Here is a 20,946-nt window from a genome sequence, read left to right on the forward strand (position 1 = left end):
CATGTTGCTGATATTATGAAAAAATTTTTTATCACTGGATATGACTATCCTTTTGTCCTTGCACTTTAAATATACTTTTAAATAATTTCATCGTTCAGAATATGACAGTTCGAATATTCTAAAAAAAAAAATATTTTGACAAACTGCTTTTATCTAAAAGTTATCAAATTTTAATTATTAAAAGTTAGAACAGAATACTTACACAAAAAGAAAAATCAATGTTAGAGTGCATTTAGTAAAAAATAAAATAAAATAAAAGACAGATGGAAGTGGGTAGGAGTAAAGCAACTATTATATAACACAACAAATATCATGTATTCTCCATCCTTGTTCACTCATTGCTCCCTGATTTCTCTTTGTGTCTTCTATGTCTTTTATTACTTGCTTGCATAGTTGTTACTCCTTCCATCCTTCATATTCTGTCCACATCTCCTACTCATCTTAAGTGCTGAGAACATGCTCCATTTTGTGTGCATACATATGCACATGTCTTTCATTATTACTATTATTCAAATAAGAATGAACAAAAATCATTTGCATATACAGCCGGAAACTGCAACCCCAAAGAGACATACTGCCAACTTTTTCCCTCCTGACCGTTCCATGCATGCAATCATTGTTACAGTTTTTTGATCCAACCTACTTCCACCAACCACTGAAAAAGATGGACTAAGGCTTTATGCACTTCACTCAACAATCTAAAGCATACCAGTCATGCATAACCTTGCCTAACAATTTTTATCAGTAATTATCATAAAGGTATTTTAATCTAAAAATTAAAAAAAAAAGTATAAGAAACTCAAGTCAAGGTTTTATTTACAATGGTAATATTTTTGTTTCACTGTTTATCATTTTTAAGTATAACTTATCAATAAATCAAAATAAAACCTGACAGTACAAGCCCAAGATCACGTAAATAATGGTGGCTTGAAATACATGATCTGTGGACCTTACTTTCTTAAAAAGTCATCAATGTAAAATTGTAGGGTATGGTCTGGTACACATGATTAATAGCATCATTGCTCAGACGTAAATCTGGTTTTGAACACCTTTTGTTCCTTTAAAATGCCAGTTATGCATAAAGGATAAAGCTTCATCAAGTGTTCTCTTAGTAGCCTGAAACTTCAAAAAGCCAGGGTAAAGTGGGTGTAAATGATAGATTTGGACATTCTGAATCATGTCCCACCGAAATTTTGTGTTGCAAATCAAGTCAGTTTATGAAGGCTGCCATGTCTGCATACTCTGTCATGAAAGAAAATAAACTGACTATAATGCATGAAGTAGGTAGACCCACCAAACAAGAAAAGTATCAAGTGAAGGGCAGTTTTGAGGGAACTTATTTGACAAGAAAAGTGTCAATGCTGTGACTAAGTTTTACTGACTGACCAGCCTGACCTTGTAGTTTGCAATCTGCAGAAACACATAGCTTGTAAGGAGGATGTATACAGCCCTGGCTGTCCTATCTTTGAAAAAGAATGCTTGTGGAGCACTGTTCATTTGTGTGCGAGGATATGTAAAAATTCTACTGCCAGTACAACTGCTCTTAATGCAAGTGACACCAAGGAAAGTTCATTCACTTCTTCAATAGCATTCTTCTAATTTTCACACACAGAAATCACTGGGCTAACAATTTCTTCCAATAACAACTGCAATATTGAAACATGTAGTAGCTACATTGACAGTATGTGAAACGGTTTGTGACATTATCCTCTCACACTAGCAATCTCCAATTTTTTCAACTGTGCTTTTGTTCGAAATTTCACTGCATAATCCCCAAATCAAAGGTGCCAGCATTTTGCGACCATCCCCAATCCCAATCAGGAGACTTGACAGCTCTTGTGCAGGATAGATGGTGACAGTCTACATGACAACACAACTTGGTGACCTACTTAAACAACCTCAGACCTGTGTTTGAAATGTGACTGTAAATAAGTGATCATTTTCCAACCAGAAATTTTGATTGGATACTATCTGAAAGCCATAATCTATTATTAGAGCCCAACATTCCATTTCCCTTGTGTTTCCCTTTAAGTTAGGGACCAGACTGCACAATATACCCAAATGCTTGTGCAAATACTCAGTCATGCAGGCACTCTAACCTTCAGAATATGTACGCTGTCAACTTTATAAACTATCTTCACTTCAAAAAGAATCCTACCGTTGTTAGAAGAATAATTCAGACTATAAATTATAAGTGTATGATTAATGTATGTTGACACAAAATACCCTTCTCCAAAGTTGTGAATTCTTATAGGCCTACAAAAGAGACACCAATACATCTATCAGCATTGTAAATGTAAATATAACATGTTTTACTAACCACATTGTCTTTGACCGATGCAGATGATTTTCTTGTCTTGCTATAGTCATGGGCAAACAATGAATTTTGCACTATGTGTATCCATCTTGATATGTTTCTGAAATGTAAACACAACAACAGCTAGAAATTCAATCATTTCATATACTAACAAACGACAGCTAATTTTTAAATCTTGCAGAAGGTAATTGGTAATAATAATTAAATGAAACAGAACAGAATGCTTTTTGAAATTTTTGTCTCAATCTTCCAGTATTTTCAAACCTTCATGGTAAATCAATTACTGAAATGTTTTAACAAGAATGCTTATATTGAATTTATAACTAAAAAAGAAGAGAAACATAAAACTTCATTTGTATATTTTTATAATTTTATTTATATATCTCTGACAAAAATGTGCATTCCAGCCCACACTAAAAAAATTTTTATTTCAATATACAAGTTAATGCATTACAGAAAATATAAATCTAAATGATACTTAGCACCTGTGACTAATACATAGTTGTTCATGTGATACACACACACATTGTAAACATCAAGTGACCCACTATGAAGGTGGTAAACAGGTTAGAAATCTGCTCCATATAAGGTAAAGGGTGAACACATTCAGCAAAGGTGTAGTTTTAATACACACAAATTTTATACAGATAGACAAAAAAATAGCTGAAAAAATATTTTTGTTTTTTATTTAAAGTGACCACTAAACTCCTTAAAATTATAATAGCCCGAAAGCAGACAGCTGTTTGCAATACTCAAATGAACAGACAGCTGGGGTGAGCAGGGGCAGGTCAATGGGATGCAACAATGTGTATATGTGTATGTGTGTGCATGTGAGATATGGGGGTGGGGGGATGAACTACTAGAATGCAAAGACACTAAATTAATCTAATGACCACTTCAAAAGAACCTAGACTTATTCTTATGACTGCTTACCTACGACTGCTTGACACAGAAGTATACAGATAAAAACCCGATGTAATACTCCTATGCATGGAACTGAAACTCATCATTACCAATACCACCACAGTGAAAAAAGATATGTCAGTGGACACTCCATTTGTAATCGTGGCAAGTCATATGAATACAAAAATCAAGACACCTTATAGCTGAGCATACATAACTGTTGCAAGTATTAACCCTTCACTGAACACCTGGCAAAGAAAATACAGACAAAGAACGACCATACAGGAGTAATATGACAATACATTGAGCAAAGTGGGCATGACTGAATGTGTGTACGCGTCTGTGTGGTTATTTTACCTATGAATATTACTAATACACATGAAATTAAATTATTCCCATGGCAGAAAAGTTGTGAGGCCAAACACGTGAGAGATCTATTAGCACTAAAAACATACGCAGCACCTCTTTGTCAACGCCGCATGGATAACTAGACGATATGATATTGTCAAGGGGCTTAATCACATCTACAGCTGAAAGAGTATGACCCCCGTCTTCCACTTGATGTCTGCTTATGGCCCTTTCGTGTGTAGTAACACCGTCAACGGCCCTCGTTAGTCTTTCGCGCACCTTTCCTACCCCTGCTCTTCCCCCATCCAAATCCCGTTCGCGCTCACTGGCCGATTTCTGCATTCAACATTTATTAAATTTTACGAATTGAAAGCAGGCAGTATCAGTGTCATTTAACTGAAACTTTCCCTCGATTTCTGCTTTTTAAAAAAAAATCCACAACATAATACTATAGCAAATATTCCCGACACGATATAGCTATGTGCCCGAAAAAAGTACTCCCCTCCATAGGTCTTCAAATATTTAGCACCAACGCATAAATGTGGGCTGTTGATAAATAGGTGACAACACGGCGCTAAATAGCTTTTAAAAAAGCAATAAAGCAGTAAAAGTAAAACAAAAATTTAGCAATAAAATTACAAATATTTGAGCAATTCTAGTTTTTAAAAAGTGTTTGGTTGTCCAGACAGGAACTTGAAATGACCACTTTTGGATAGTTCAAGGAATGTAGAATTCACTCATAATCATACACATGCACCTGGCGCCATGCACGTATCACACACAACACACACAGAGCGCTCAGTAGAGGTCGCCACTGTTTGATGAACGTTCAAAGCCTGGGACATCAAAGTCGACCTCAACTACACAAAATTCATCACCGTCAATACTAAAGGCAGACCCCAGAATACTGCTAATTAAATCTCATGACCCCACTTACTGCAAACTAATGTTGAGAATACAGTCTCACTTGCTATGATCAAATTCGCTCATTTCTAAATGTTTCATAAAGGTTTTCAAAAACTGCAATCACATGATCACTCGTGAGAATCTGTAATCTTCTTCATGTAAACTGCTGTTGTATGCAGTCTGTATTTTCTAAATAATCCTATACAAAAGTAATCCTAAAACTAGTGGTTACATTTTTTATTATCTCTTCTCAAAAGGATCAAGCTAACAAGACAAATAAACACACATATTCGGATCATTAGATCTTCAAAGTATGCCTTGCACATTCAAGTGCACGAGGTCAAAGTGTACTAGATTATCTGTATGTAAACTGTTATCTCTGCTGACCGATATAAAATATTAACATACCCGTTACATTTTTGTTATTATTAAACCCATCATTCAACTCAGGTCAAAAGAATGCTTTGTGTAATAATTATGGGTAATGATGAATATACTTATTTTTAATCATTTCCGTAGTTAATCTAAACAAAAATAAACAAAATCTGCATACTGACTTTATACGGTGTGCTGTGTAAGCGACGAATATTTCCTGCACAACCGAAAGTACAGTAGTTGGTGGGAGGGGGGAGTAAGAAGCAACTGATACAAGACTTTTTGACTCCTACAACCACTTGTACACCAATACCGCAGCAAATCTGGAGCAACTGAAAAGGCCAGGATCAAGATTAATTACCTGTTCAACTGTATAGCACTTTCCCCTAACACTCGTATTAATTGACTGTATTCCTTGCAATGTAAAAGCTCCCATGGCTGCCATCACGATTGTGTTATAGACCTCAATTCACAGCGCCTCACAGTAGCGGGCACAAGTGGAGAGGGCGCGAGTACAGCACGAAGAAAGAAGTTGAAGGGGTGCAAGAGTTTGTTGGGGAGCGTCAGCTACGCGCCGAGGAAATGACCGAGAGAAAAAGAGAGAGAGAGGAGCGTGCGGTGGGTGCTGATGGGGAAGGGAAGGATGAGGGGGGGAGGAACGCAGGAGGGAGAGCTATCAGTCAGGTCTGGGTGAAGGTGATTATAAATATTGTATGGTGCACACGAGGAGATTTGGGTCACACTCTCCCTCGCACCCACCCCCACCACCCGACCTACCCCTCCTTACTAGTCAGTGACATACCTCAACTGCTATCAGTACCGGCTAATCCAAGCCCACGCCACCGCTCCGGCACTGCCTGCGTGCGGGGCTCGCCGCCGATTTAGTTCTACACGTAGCCAGTCACTCGTACAAAAGGGCTGCTGTGTGTGTTGATTTCAACCCCGCCGTGCTCTCTCTCTCCTCTCGCCCACCCCACCACCCCTCCGCCAGTTTCTCACTCGTACACCTTCCCCCTGATCTCTGATCCTCCTTTTACGCCCGTCTCGCTTCTGCTTTGTAGCTAACTTTAAAAGGCACGAAAATAGGTACACAAATCGGGCTGCCTGCAGGACAGTCGCCACTGCCATTGGACGCCCAAACAAATCGCTCAAACTTTTTTGTAGGGCAGGTGTCAAATATGATTATTTCTTAATTATTGCAAACTCCGACATGACCTGGGTATAAAATATGTAACTTGGGCTGTGTGTGTATGAATGAGAGAAAGAGATGAGTGTTTTGAGTACATTGATGTTGCATGATTTTTTCATAAAATAAGGATAATGATCGTCACCAGCTAAAATATCCCACGCAAATATTTCAATTAAGTTGATAAGCTATAATTTCCTATTTAAAAAAACGACGTGTACTACATATTAGTTCAGTTACAAACACCTTCCTATTACAGGAAGTCAGTCTACTGAGGTTTTACTCAAAAGTACACACCTTTGTGTGAATGTGTGTGTGGAGAGGGGCGGGGTGGAGAATTAGTGTTTAACGCCGAGCCAGGAACTAAGGTTCTATCACGGCAAGTGGAGAGGGGAGGTGAGAGCTCTGGATAATGGGCAAGAGTTGGTGACAACTGACACTAACCAATTACATAATTTTCCGCTAAACAGAAGAAAATATACTCAGAACACTAGGTACTCGGGTTTAGTATGTATCCAAGTAGAATCACGCAAGCATGAATGTAGGAAAGAAAACAAAGTCTTCACAGTAAGAAAATGCATCTTAACTATATCAACCTACATTATAAAACGCGTAGCTCTTCACACTTTCGGCAGGAAAGCACGGATTAAAAGGTCAGGTAACGGTTAAAGGGTCCGTGACTAAAAGAGGCGATGAACTATACGTGGCTCACCTTGTCTATGCCACAGAAATCGGAACAAACCCAACCACCCTCCTCATCTCGTCGCCTTTTACTTTCCCTGATAAATCTGTTATTCGGTGGGTAGTCAAAGCCTCACCCAAGCCTTGAACCACTGACCTTAGGCTCCGATTCTGTTCTCGCTGACCAACGAGTTATGTCGTTTTGTCCCAAGAATGGGTTATTGTTGTTAAGGATTTATCTCATTGACTTGCACAAACATAATTCTTACTTGTTTGGGGGAGCCTATCAGGATTCCTGGTTGAAAACAGGAAGGAGTGGATGGGCGAGAAACAAGGAAGGAAAATATATTTAAAAGACAACTGCAGTTTGACCTAGACACCGAACTCGCACGTGTTTAAGACCTACTATTTTTACACTGTAAAAATTACAGCCTTTATCTTGCATTTCAAGATAAGTTCAGTAACATTTTAAGCGTGTGGGTGTAGCCTGACCATCAGAGAGGCATACCTGTCTGCTCCACATATTTTGAAACTGCTATTTTTGGACAAATAAGCATCAAAAGAAATGACTGGATATCAGATGAGAAACCGTAGTTCAGTCCACCTGTCCTAGCCAACACGTGCTGAACCCTTCTGACGTAAGACCTGGGAAGGGGAGCCCTAAGGTGTGTCGCCAGCTAGTTCGAATACCTCACCCTGTTCCGAAAGAATCCTTTTAGCACATTGGTCGGGGCTGACTGCTCGACGACCCTGTCCACAGCTCCGGCTTTGTCCTATCTTTACGGCGCGGCGACTGCTATGTGCTGGGTCAGGTGTGTCAGGCGTCTCCGCTTCACGACTACATCAAAAGACGAAGAAGCCACCCGATTGTCGCTGCTTCCTTTGGGACGCTTCTACTTTATTCAGCGCGCCCTGAACTGCCATCTACCCACCACTAGGCTCCGCTACTTTATGCTGGGGCAAACCTGAAGGTGTTGAACTTTTTGTTGGGGGAGAAAATTATTTGAAGAATGAAAACCAGTAAACTGATGGCTCTAAAATAATGCAGAGGCCACACAATATGCTTAATGACAAAATCTTATTTATTGACGATTAATAATATTGTATCACCAGCTGTCAACTGACTTGCTTTCAACAAAGAAATGATAATCACTAAAAGGATTCAAAAACTCATTTCTAAACACATTAATTGCATAAGTTATTATAGCTGGTTGGATCCTTATATACTTATAACCTGAGCTGTAAAGGTAGTGACACTAATGTGTGTGTATTGTTAATCACAGCATTTTAACTGCTAACAATCTGCAATTTATGGCACTTAATGTGACCGGTATGTTGTGATTGCCATGAAGTTGAGATAAGTATGAAGCGTTGACTTTAAATAGTTGTCTGCAAACATCTTTCTACCTACAGTATTGTCTGGGGACCCATTTCCAGTTGCACTTTCAAACCTTAATGATAATGATGAACATTTGTAAGGTGCTATTTCAACAGATATTAAGCATGCTCATTCAGTCATGTACACCATTCAGGCATGAAAACCAGTACTCAAGCATATCCAGTCAAATAATATGATACCAAATGCAGACACATTTCAAATAGTACTTTTATGATTCTCACAAATCAGCATTAAAAAAATGATGGGCTACTTTGGGTGCACATGCATGGTCTAAATAAAGTCAAGCAGTTGTTCTTGAGAGCCACAATACTGTTTACTGTACATAAGTAAAACTTCATACATTCTTCTTTATCAACTGCTATCAGGACTCCCACCTAGTTTAATAAGCTTCCTTGGTATCTTTTCACTAAGTATTGTCAATGGCTACCCTGGGTGGTGTGTTTGTGGGTGTTGAAATCTTAGAAGTCTGCACAAATAATTTGGGAAACTCTTCCAAAAGCCAGCAACCCCAAACTACTGCAACTGCAGAAGTACATATTGTTTCCATGGGAGAGGGAGATAGGGGCAATCACAGTGTTATCAGCAGGGAACTCAGTATTGTATTTCCAGCAGTTTTCTTTCAAAGCTTTTTTTGCCAAGATTTGTAATTTGGCAAATTTCTATTTTAAGACATTACCCAACCCTTTCACGTGAAAGCAGAAACATTTTCTGGATGCACGAGAGTAGGCCACAGGCCTCAATCCTACCCTGAAAACAGCAAAATGGTTTATCAACAGAGTTGTGACAATCACCAAAGCTTCCTGTGTGAATGTCTCCATGCATTGACTATCCACATCAATCTTAAAACAGCACAGCACGAACAAATAATGAATACTACAAACACATCTATTACTAATTTACCAGACACTACATAATAAACTTAACTGTTAAAAGGGGGGTGATTTTGTGCTGATCATATGAGCCAAAGACCCTCACAAGTTTATGCAAAGTAAAGAAAATGGCAGGCTCAGTACATTTGTCTTTTGTGATTTCAAACAACCAAAAAACTGCCATAGGAATACTAAAAGGATATCTAAAATCATAACACCTTAAAGGCTAACCTGACTAAAACAATCAGTTAAATGCAAATGATGTGAGGGGTAACTTGCTTATTAATATTTTAATAAATGTAACTGAAATTATGTTATTTAAAATAAAATTCCAGAAGTAAGAGTACACAAAACAGAAGGCTAAGTAGAAAGTAAATGTCAAATTTAGAAGAAGGTTGGAGCTAAATGTCTTTTCCTGATACAGAGTGTTATGACAATGTACTAAATGTATTTCTTTTTCAGTCTACCAGTTCATGTTAATCTCTCTTCACAGAAGATCTTGATGCCATTTAATATCGAACGATGACCTAATGTGCTAGGAAATAAAAAGTACTAATGCAAACTGATAGAATCATTAATTCCTATAATCCTGATTTCGTTTAAGACAATCTGCAGACACCACACTGATGGCGGTATGGAACTATGTGACACTGATCTCGCCACATTCTCCCAGAATACATTCTGCATTATTGCCAGAGCCTTAGCCATACACAACACACCTTTCACTGAGGCTGATTGCATCACGCAGCACTATCACCACTTGGGGTTGCCTCATTCAAAAAAACTAACTCACATGCCATCTGGTATTGCTTCAGGCAATGACCACATGGGTGACCCACAAATATATTCTTTACCCCATACCTTCTGAGAACAGAAACCATGGAAAGTGGGCTCATCAGCAAGAAATACATCTATAACTATGCGTGGTCTGGTTGGAGACAAATCCCACTCCAAGGACTTAACAAAGCTTGAAAAAATTGCATTTTGTGCTGTTCATGTACACAGGTAAGGCTCTTGTGGCAGAGTCATGCCTTTGGTTTCCCAAAAATGGCCTGTCTGCCATGGAGCTTGCAGCTAGATATTTATCCCAAAGCCTAAAGAATGGTTTTTGGCAACAGAGTAGCATTTTGCAATCTATGCATGAACTGTCTACCTTGCGAATTCCCTCCTCCTTTCTTCAGTCTCCCCATCTGAGATGTGGCATCTTTCCAACCACATTTTTTGCACCAAAAAAACCCCAAACCCACTCACAGATTATTCCTTGATTCACATGCATTCTGACCAAACAATGATAAGAAAAGAACAGGACAGCACAACACCAAACACTGCCAACTAAGCATTCTGACTGCAGCACACCCAAACATATGCAGCAGTATGCCTATTCTTCTGAATTTTTAAAAAGTTGTCTTGGACCTCTTATAGAAATTGTATTACAGTGATTAATGTTGTACAGTGTTCCCTCGCTACTTCGCGGTTCATATATCGCGGATTCACTACTTCGCGGTTTTTTTTCAGTGAAGTATCGATGGATACTTCCGCGCTGCGAATTATCATTTTACAAAATACCATAGATATTTCAACAGGAAAAAGACGAAAAATGTAGCTATATTTGTATTTCTATTAAAATACCATGGTTATTTTGTAGAAAGAAAGAAATAATTGTGTATGAGAAATCCATTGCTATGCGTAAGCGATGAGCCATGATTGTCATCTCCCATCTCGCAGCCAGTTCGCATCAGTTTTTTGGGTTTCTCTGAGTACAGTTATATTTTTTTTCACTAATTTGTTATTGTACTGTATTAATACCATGATTAATATATTACTTTAAACTCACATGATATTGTTTTACATGTATATATTATTATTGCATGTATATCCCTACTTCGCGGAAATTCGTTTATCGCGGCTGATCATAGCACCGATCCCCCGCGATAAACGAGGGAACACTGTATATCTTGAATTATTTTTCTAATAAAATGTATGTCACTAAGTAATAATAAAGTTTCCGCATCTGGGGCATTTGATCACAAAAAAATTATGCATCGGGATAAAGATTTGTGTATATACTATTTTGTTTTTAAAACTGAAAAAAAGCTTATGGTTAATAAAAAGACTGTTAATCCCACAGGGATATACAAAGTGACAAAAATCTGTGAAAACTAATTTTTGCATAAAATTCTTCAAAAGCAGTAAAATTAATTGTTCACAAAACTGTAGCGTTAGTTGTTTTTTTTTAAATAACTCAGAAAGATGTGCAATAAACACTAAAAGAGAGAATTCCATATATAAACCAGAACACATAAGTACCAAATCACACATTTCTATTTTTGAAATCGCCTCTTTACCAGTAAGAAGACACAAATCTCCAACAGTAATACCATAAGACCACATAGCATTCACAACTGACAACTTATGTCATACGGCAATATCTACTTAAAAATAACAAAAGGAATCTTAAAACCTTTGATGTTTATCTGTCTACATCTCCAGTAACTAAAACTTTGCAGATGTCACCATAGTACTACTTGTAAACATGGTACATTTTGGTATCATTTTATTTTAATGAAGGTGTAATAATTATCGCAGCTGGAACGCAGGATGTTCATCGTGTTTATGAATAGTGTACATGGCTGAATAAATGCACTTAGTACCTGCAGAACAAGCACTATAAAAACTTGTCTTATTTTTATAGATGACTTAAGCGCATGAACAGATTTGTTTTACTAAGATCTCTGGTTTCAAAATGCCAATTCACACTATGTTAACATACCTTACTTAAAGTAATGATGATAAATAACTGTGCAATGTCAAAAGCTGGACTTATTTGCTCAAAACGCTCAAATGACACAATCTAAAATTACCATTAAAAAAATGCAGTTCAAAATACTGTTAAATGTAAACGCAGGCTGACCATTACTAAACCTTTGTAAGCAAAATTCCACACAGTTAATGGGGATCCTTTGATTACAAAGAGCTGATAAAAGTTAATCTAAACATTATTTTTAATTAACCCCAATAGTTAATACCATGAGAATTAACACATATTCTGAATCAAAACATAAGTTACCGCCAATGCTATTTACTGACAAAGACATTTGCTATAGTCATCCACGTCTGCATTAATTCTTCCTTGTTCAGATATTCCTAATATTTAATCATATCAAGACGATGCTTGCACTTGAAATAGAAGCTACTGAAACCGGAATGGCAGGCATCCTTGCATTTGCCACACAAACTTCCACGTCGGTGATTTAGCTTCATAGTGCCAAAACTATGTAAATGTGCTTTGCGGCATCAAGTCCAACGGGCAATGTGAGCATACCCTATGTGTACAGTGCTTCGAGTGGTTTGCGAGGTAGCGCTCCAAGGAATGGGTACAGTAGGCGGAAGGTGCCTCCAACAATGCACGCTGGCTCGCTCGCACGCTCCCGTCTTATTATAGCGTGAAGAAAACGGAGTGCAAAATAATCGAACTCGCCACACTACAAGACGTTTTCAAAGGTAATAAGGATTACCTACATTACATGCATCAGATATTTTGTATGGCAAACATCAAACATGACCATCCCCAAAATGAAGAAATACGAACAAAAATTTAAATACGATAAATAAATATCATACCCAAATCAATTCTCGAACGTGCTGCTACCCTTCACTGTAAATGACCCACTTAGAAGCAATATTATCCGAACGATTTGATTGAAGGACATCATAAACATAATAAACTATCAAGGAATACTTACCCCAGCAGATACTTTGCAAGGATATATCAAACCACAGGATAAAGAACAAGAATACTTCATCACCGTCTTCGATAGTATACCATGACCTCCATGTTTTGGACAGGAATGATGACCTTAACATGTGACCAACTGAGGATGATATGATTGGTCAACTTCCTCCTCGTTCACTTAGGCGCGAAAAGCAAACGAAACGAAAACTTTCGAAGGCCTCTTAGTTAAAATCAAATGATTATCTAAATATTTTAGCTGTTTACTTAGCCTTTACGTACGCAAAATATTTGTTAACAAGCATTAATAAGTTATATGTATTTTCAACACGTTAGGAAGAGCAGTTAAACTTACCGATCGAGAGGAATATGAAGTAGTGATTGAGTTCATGACTCTTGGTATGAATGAATATCGCTTCCAGCATGCTCGACATACCGCGCGACCTTTTGCCCTTTCCGACATCAAAGAAGATGCCGTTGGTCGGTTCGTAAATAGAAGCAAAGTAATAAAAGGCATTGTTGAGTTTAGCGTTGTTTGAAACTGTGTTAGCTTCTTATTGAAACTTCTGTAGACCTATGATGCCTTTCTGTTGCATTTATTTTTTCACTTTTTAATGTAAATTAAGTTAACTTCGTAAGTCAAGCATGGACAAAAAGCAGTTAAGTTAGTGCACGAACTTTTATCACAAATATGTGGTTAGTTCTCCTTCACTGAATGAACAGGCCTAAACAGAAAAACAAAAAACTTTTATAAAGCCGCATGGATGCATGTATGGTTTTATTAATAAATGCTTTCAAGACACCTTGTGTTAAATTATTACTCGGTTATGCGAATATTGCAACTATTGGTACGGATCGACATATATATATATAACACAAATCATTTTGCTTTTATTAGAGGTGATAATGCTGTCATCTTTTCTTTAATAGGGTGGTTCTACACCCTGGATCGAAGGCTCAACGTCTGTTAGACTGGAAGTTAGTCAAGGGTTTCGCGAGTTTCTATGTTATGCTTGATCGCTGTTAACCTTTTGCTTTCACTGGGGCGCCACGCAGCGCGTCTTCCCAACTTCTTTTGTCCGCCAACCGAGGGCGGACCTCCGACCCATCTCTGGCGTTTCAGCAGGCGGTCGCCGACGAGACATCCGTGTGCGTGACATGTCAACTTTAACCATTCGTCTGCCTTGAGCGGCGAACGAGCAAGCGAATCTTTGTCATGAGCGATGGCATCCGCATCCGGGACGTTTGATCGCGAAAGCAATTCACAATCATAACGTATATTACCGTCAAAAGCTGACGGCGACTTCGCAGGTCTACGCATCTGGATTTGACACGTGTTATTAGCAGATCAAACAATAAGAACACGTACTCCGTGTATACTTGGTTCAATAGGTTAATAGTTGAGTCTTGGAACTTCAATGGTTCGTTTACTGTGCCGCCAAACACGTCGGGTTGTCATTGGAACAGAGTGGTGTAAAACTTGACACCGCTGACGTAGGTGACGACAATATAATACTAAGGGTAGGAGAGAAAAGATCTTAAATTTTTGTTTGCAGGCTCATCTTGACAGACAGCAAAAGACCAGCGCAGTACCACCAGCTAGTTAACAGCAATCTTGACAAAAACAATCTTGACAATCATGCGCGCACTTGCGCGAAAAAGTCATAAATCCCTATCACCAACACGTGCACATAGCACATGCAAGCATGCACATTTCAAGGGATATTCTATAACTGCTTTTACCTCACAACAGTCAAAAACAATTTATACGAGTGCCCTTAATGATTTTCGTGCTGGTTTCACAAGTGTTTTGATAGCGTTATACGTATAGCTACCGACGTGGAAGAAGGTAAATTGCATGTTAGAAATATTTCCCTTTTTGGATTTCTACTTACGCTTAAATTTTGAGAGAAGGCTAAGTATTTCAAACTTCTTGAAAACTATTTGAATTTACTCGTTTTAAAGAAAAACGTCATATAGACAAGAAATCTGTTTGTATCTACAATAAATCTCTATAGAGACGTCCGTTTCCTGATTCTAGTGAAATCGCGTCGACGTGTCTTGGGGCGCCAAATGGGTTATTCGCTAGATGCGTTGTTCTCGATTTTATTTAAAAACTATAAAGAAAGCAAAAAATATTCACAAAATCTATGTTTTAAAACAATCGAGCTAATCATTTTCTAAAGGCAATGCTTTTTCTTCTTTACAACAGCTTCTTTGTGATTATAAACCCCTAACCTGGCCTCAAAATTAAACCGGAAACACGTTTTTGTTGAATGGAGCTGGGTTCTTTACAATTCCGGATATGCTGTAAAACTAGATAAATACAAAGTCTAATTTCACTACGAAATTCTAGTTATCCTTGTCCGTTGAAAAAATTTGTAAATTATCTGAAAAGTTTTCTCTAAACTAGATACTCGGTGTTTCATTTACGGATTTATCCGACGGAGAACGAAGTTCGACGTAAACATCCGGAGGACGAGAAGGCATTGTTTTGTTCATTTATTGTGGGTTCTTTTTCTACATTTAAAGTCTCATTAGTTTATTCCTAATGACGCAGCAAACATTGCATCCTTTTAAGGAACGAAGAAGCCTCGGTAAGAATATGAGTTGTAATTTTGGAAAGAGCTTGAAGACTTAGATAGTTGGGTGAATGTATCGATGAAAAATGACATCATCTTTCAGTTTCACTTCTGATCACATTCATGTCTGAGAACGTGAAATGATTTAACGTGCGACTTAGATGACTTCTTCCAGAGGTATTCTAATACATAAGATAACTGATTTAACTATTTGACAGTCCTTGGCGCACTTTGGGCCCTACACCTTAATGTTAGCGGTTGATATGTAAAACAAAATCCAAATACTGAAATCTTCAGGTATATCATTGTATGATTTAGATTGTGTATTTTTTATTTCAGTCACAAACATTGTCGAAACTTACAAATCAAAATAGGATTTTGAAGTATATAGATAAACTGCCATCTAAAAACTCATTCTAACATTGAATGAAACTCGTAGCGAGATTACCAAATATTTCATGGTTCACTCTAGAAGAAATTATAATCTTTGCAATCATTATGTATTGAAAAATAAATAAAGAAATAAATAAAATGTGATATATGTGAGTTTAGGAGATTTCCCACACAGTTCATCACTCTCTGTTCACTGTTTATCAAAATGTCATACTTGTACATTAACTGTCTTTTTTTCCATATCCGTCACCTATCCACTACAACAAAATCCTTTAAAAGTGCACTGAAAACACATCTCTTCTGTAAACACTACTCCTAACACTCCTTCCCACCATGCTAGTCCTTTTTCACACCCTTCTTTTTGCAATATTGTGTTACTCTCAGTTCTTGTTCTTCTTATTGGTTCCTCTTTGCGTTTCCTGTATTTTATTTTACATTAGTACTGTTGTTTATGTTTTATTGCTCATATGTTGTCTTCCTGTCCCCCATATGCTGTCATGTTTTGTTCTTGTTCTTATGTGCTAAAAGCATACTCCTTAGGAGTGTGAGTTTTTCTTTAAAAATTTTGCATTATTTATTATTATTTGTAATAGACTTTTATCCAGTTTTGATGACATCATCATCTAATGCAAACTGAATTGTTTTGGTTCATTTGCATTTATCTACATCAGAAAATTGTTGACAAACAGCAGAAAGTAACATTTCCAACCCATCTAAGAACTTGAAAATTAAATCTTTATATAAAAAAAATTATTTTTAAATAAAAAACAGCAGAGTAAATTAAGCAAGTCAAAATGTACTGAACAGTTCTGAGTTCTTTTTTGCTAGCACTAGTTTTTAAAAAAAGACCAGTATAAACTAATCAGAAAACTAAGATACCACTGCAACAGGTTGTCTGAAGACTGACTTAAAATAAAAATAATGCATTGGCATTTTTCTTTAAAGCAGGGCTTCTGCTAAGGCTAAATTCTTTGGAGTCCCAGGGACCCCTTCTTCAGATTTTTAAGGGGTGCCTGTTCTTCGCCCAAATTTGAATGGGACCCCATTGACGAAAATTGAAGGGGTCCTCCGAACTTTTAATGCATACTGTACACAATTTTGTGCGTAAGCAGAAGCCCTGTTAAAGTCATGGTTTTTTTGTTTTGTTTTTTTACAGCTCAGCGAATGAAGGATGTGGAGGCTATTCGGAATCAGCATGCAGACAAAATTCCGGTTTGAACATTTTCTTATTTTTTTACAGTTAGTTTTCGATGTGGCTTGTGGCTTTTTCCAAAATATTTATTAGTATATTTAAGTCTTATATGATTTCTGTTTGTTAAAAAAAATTGCGCCAGTAGAAATGTGAGTAAGCAAGAATTTTTAAATATTTTTTGACAGCAGAGTCCATGACTAATAAAATTTACTTATTTATTGTAAGTTATTTTTGGTACTGAGCTGTTTTTCCTGATTAATTTACAGGGCTATGTTCATCCTTTCTCAAAAATGTTTCCCTCATGAGTATTCATATGATGTTATTCTGAATGAGCATGCTGTGTGTGTGATTAAAAGTCAGTGCTGGGATTTACAAAAAATGTAAAATATCTTTATTCACAATGATATTTTATTAGGAGAATTAAGTGTTACTGGAACAAGTTTTGCGAAACATTAGTAATGCACTTTGCTTATTAAAATATTATTTGGATTCAAGAATAGAAAATGTTAAAAGATAACAAATTGGATACCTTTCCTTATAGAAGAACAGATAGAAAAGTAACTCATCTTCAGAAGTTTGCCTACATTGTTAAAAATTTATGATCGAGGTTAATTACATGGGTATCTATATTCCAGGTGATCATTGAGCGGTACGAGCACGAGAGAAACCTTCCTATGCTAGACAAGACAAAGTTCTTGGTACCAGACAATGTAAATATGAGTGAGCTGGTCAAAATCATCAGGTCAGTTTCTCGTTTTTACACCCACATACACATGATATCCATTTTTTGTTTTTCTTATGCAATGTGACCATTGTTATTGGAAGTAGTACTGTTTTCTTGGGTGCTTGTGGTTTTTCTTGTCGGTATTTATGGTGCTTGCTTTTGTGTTTAGGAATGAGCATTATGAATTCTTTGAAAAAGTTGTCTGTTGCTGTTCTTAAAGATCATAATCAATGTACAACATCAACACTATGTCGATCAGTCATAGTACATATATTTTTGTGTGTGTGTATATATAAAAGTCATATATGCACATATGAGTCATAGTATTATGATAGGTCATCAGTTGCATTTTCTTTAGTTATACCTTTACCCTTTATCCCTCCCCATAACTTTTCAGTCTGGAAAAGACAATGAGGCTTGGTCAGAACTGGAAGCCAGACAATCATCAGCTTATGATTTTCCAATTGTTGAGGTTATAGAGGGAAAACAAGAGGTTCCCGGTGTTGAATGCGTTGATACAATCGCATTTTAAAAAATTTTAGATCTGTTGTTTTGGACAAAGACTGATATCCAGAGGTGATCTCCAGAATACTGCAGCAGACAGTAACAGCAATAGAATGGCAGCATTTTCTTTTTTAATTGCAAAATCAGGTTGATTTCGTCCATGGTCATCTACATGTTTTCTGAATGTGAGAGACTCAGACCATAGAAATAGAGTATAGGTGCAATGGAATTCTACAGGGATACTGTTGCATATCTCTTACAAATGATCAGTGAGGAAATGTGAAATAAAATTAGGCAGATAACCAGGCCTGATAAAGCTGTCCTGACCATGGTAAAATTAGATGCAACTATAGTAGTATGGGCACATCTCAAGATCACTAGAACATGCAATTGTAACTATGCAGGTAATGTAGAAAAAGAAGCAAAGAGAAAGACAAAATGATGACACTTCATAAAATTGTATTGATATGTATCTTATTTGTGTGCGTGTGAGCGATACTTTTTGGCCTTATTCTTTAGTCTTGAGTGTATCTTTAATACGCAGGTTTGGTGGTATTCGCAAAGTATTCATTTAAGTTTAAGACAAATAACTTTATAAATCTTTATGTTGTATCAGGCGACGGCTACAGCTGCACCCAAATCAAGCATTTTATTTGCTGGTCAACAACAGGAGCATGGTCAGCAACACTACCCCTATTGCTGAAGTCTACGACCGTGAAAAAGATGAAGATGGTTTCCTTTATGTTGTGTATGCCTCACAGGAAACATTTGGTTAAATTTAATTTACATTGTGATATGCTGTTGTATATAGGGAGTAAGTTCACATGTTGGGAAGTCATTGGTGTGTACAAGACTCTTAGAAGTGTTCACAAAACTCAAGATTTCATGAAAATATGTTTCACATTCTTTGTGGATGTTGGTCACTGATTACATAATGCCTATACCTTGTTTTACTTTGATTCATGACTGTATATGTTTTTGTTTTGAGGTACAGGGTGGTGGTAGAATTTCTGCACCTGTGATTTGGCTTTGTTTAAAAATAACAAAGTAAATTATAAATGCTTATTAAATACAAAAATTAATAGCTTTGAAAATTATAACCCTGGCAGTCATAACAAATTTACAGATTACCAACAAAAATGTCCAAAAATGAAAGAAGTGAAATGCATAAACATTATTGATCAAATTTGGGCTGTCAATGACATTTTTTTGACTTTAACATCCATTCACTTTTGGTCGCTTTCTAGATGTCAGGAATGCATTTGTGTGTCTCGAGTGACTTTTTTGAGTACTTCAAGCGTTGCATGTTCTTGGGTATCCATCCATGCACATTTCTTAGTTTTATTCTCCACAGCATTTTCAGTTTGAATTCTTGCAGAGATTTTTCACTAAAGTTTCTTTTAAAAGCTGCATGTCTGCTGAAAGTCTTATTCCTTAAATTGCTGCTGTCTTACTTTTTGTGGTGCAACGCTAGTAATACAGCTAATAATTGGAGACATGCCCATCCATCATTAAGTTCCAGGTTCAGTGTTAGAAGTCAAGGTTTTAATTGTGCTATGAAAAAAGTGGCAGATTTATTATGGTTATGTGGAAGAAATGTATAACTAGTGTTAAAAAAAAAGCATTGTCAAGTGTCTTCATGACTTAAAAAACTAAGGTGCTGGAGAGTTTATTCAACACATTTTAAATTTGAGTTATTTATCAAGATGACAATGGGAGCTAGCAGGTAATGCAGCATGCTAAGTTGTGATTTGCTTTTCCATTTTTGTGATAACATCAAACATACATGGATTAGTTGTGATGGGTATGTTTTTGTGCCCATGTCAGTATTCACTTAGTAATGGAACTTAAGAATAACCAGTTTCTGAAGTTTATGCTGCACAAGCAGGGTGAGCAATTTTTTGTACAGATAACATTTATAATTGTATAAGGCATATAATCAAGTGGGATGTATCAGATAACCATCTGGCATAGACAGCAAAATCTAGCATGGTGGGAATGGCTGTGAATGGCAATAACTTTTGAATGACTATCATGGCAGACTTTGACATAGCTCGTCCATGATATAAAATTTGAAAGTGTTTTTCTGTACATATTAAAAAACAAAAAAAATACATCGTGTGGGTTGGCTTCTTCTTTTGAGGTAATTTTTTCTACTCTTGGATGTTGTTCAATTTTAATGATTGTAGTTGTGAATAATTATGCTTTTATTTTGAATATCATTCATCTGGAAGTTTTAAAGTTGGATACTTCAATTTTTATTTAATTCAGATATATTCATGCAGTTTCAATTTATTATTAAAGATACTTCTTTTGTCATCAGATCATTTATTCCTGAGCAGATTTTCATAAAATTTAAAAAGTCTATCAACTTTTGAATTATGCAGGACAGGGTTCCCAGGGATCAGGGATGGTGCCAAAAAAGGACCTTAAAAGGACCTTTCATGCATTCGAAAGGACGTAAGTGACAGTCATCAATGCTTAAGTTTTTCTCTTGTGTGGTCGGAAAGATGTATTATTTATGAATCTGTGGTCTTCTCTATGTTCTCAAATACATGTATTTCTAGTAATAAATAATCAAAAGAGTTAATTTTGATGCCTGTCTGCCATATTTAGATTAGATAACTTAAAAAGTGTCCTTAGCGCGCTGATAACATACACCGTTAATGTTCCAAGTTTTCTAGAAATCTAAGTAATAATAATTGCAAAACCTGAAAGCCATTCTTTGGTGTAATACAAAAGTCAGTTCACGTGTCTCTCTCTCGCACACACACACTCTAATGGGAAGAGAGAGATAGAAATAGAGCTATGCACAGTAGTACTAGAAGATCAAAGTT

General features: G+C 36.7%; 2 protein-coding genes across 5 annotated transcripts in view; one reads left to right on the forward strand and one right to left on the reverse strand.

Moving 5' to 3' along the window:
* LOC112558808 (B-cell CLL/lymphoma 9-like protein) overlaps positions 1-12,843 on the reverse strand; it is a 46,478-nt gene extending 33,635 nt beyond the window's left edge. For 2 of the 3 annotated variants that reach the window (XM_025229494.1, XM_025229488.1), the window contains exons 1-2: positions 12,728-12,843; positions 2,321-2,417 (exon numbers count right to left, since the gene is read on the reverse strand). The gene's annotated coding sequence lies outside the window, so the exon portion shown is untranslated. Of the gene's footprint in view, positions 1-2,320; positions 2,418-5,210; positions 5,838-12,727 lie in introns of those variants that run through there. The other variant, XM_025229489.1, reaches the window with a different exon arrangement.
* Positions 12,844-15,016: 2,173 nt separating this feature from the next.
* Positions 15,017-20,225, forward strand: LOC112559200 (microtubule-associated proteins 1A/1B light chain 3A-like). 2 transcript variants are annotated; one of them, XM_025230231.1, is made up of 4 exons: positions 15,017-15,311; positions 16,846-16,901; positions 17,517-17,623; positions 18,726-20,225. In XM_025230231.1, the coding sequence occupies exons 1-4, from the start codon at positions 15,266-15,268 to the stop codon at positions 18,883-18,885; spliced, it is 369 nt and encodes a 122-aa protein (XP_025086016.1). In that variant the 5' UTR covers positions 15,017-15,265; the 3' UTR covers positions 18,886-20,225. The 2 variants fall into 2 exon arrangements, with proteins under 2 accessions (XP_025086016.1, XP_025086017.1); XM_025230232.1 differs by lacking the exon at positions 15,017-15,311 and adding an exon at positions 15,380-15,473.
* Positions 20,226-20,946: the final 721 nt, after the last annotated feature.

Source organism: Pomacea canaliculata, linkage group LG3 (assembly GCF_003073045.1).
Source record: "Pomacea canaliculata isolate SZHN2017 linkage group LG3, ASM307304v1, whole genome shotgun sequence".
NCBI classification, from domain to species: domain Eukaryota; kingdom Metazoa; phylum Mollusca; class Gastropoda; order Architaenioglossa; family Ampullariidae; genus Pomacea; species Pomacea canaliculata.

Coding starts and splice junctions, on each gene's coding strand:
- LOC112559200 (XM_025230231.1), top strand. CDS start 15,266: ATGACGCAGCAAACATTGCATCCTTTTAAGGAACGAAGAAGCCTCG. Junction 15,312..16,845: donor TAAGGAACGAAGAAGCCTCG/GTAAGAATATGA, acceptor GTTTTTTTACAG/CTCAGCGAATGAAGGATGTG. Junction 16,902..17,516: donor AGCATGCAGACAAAATTCCG/GTTTGAACATTT, acceptor TCTATATTCCAG/GTGATCATTGAGCGGTACGA.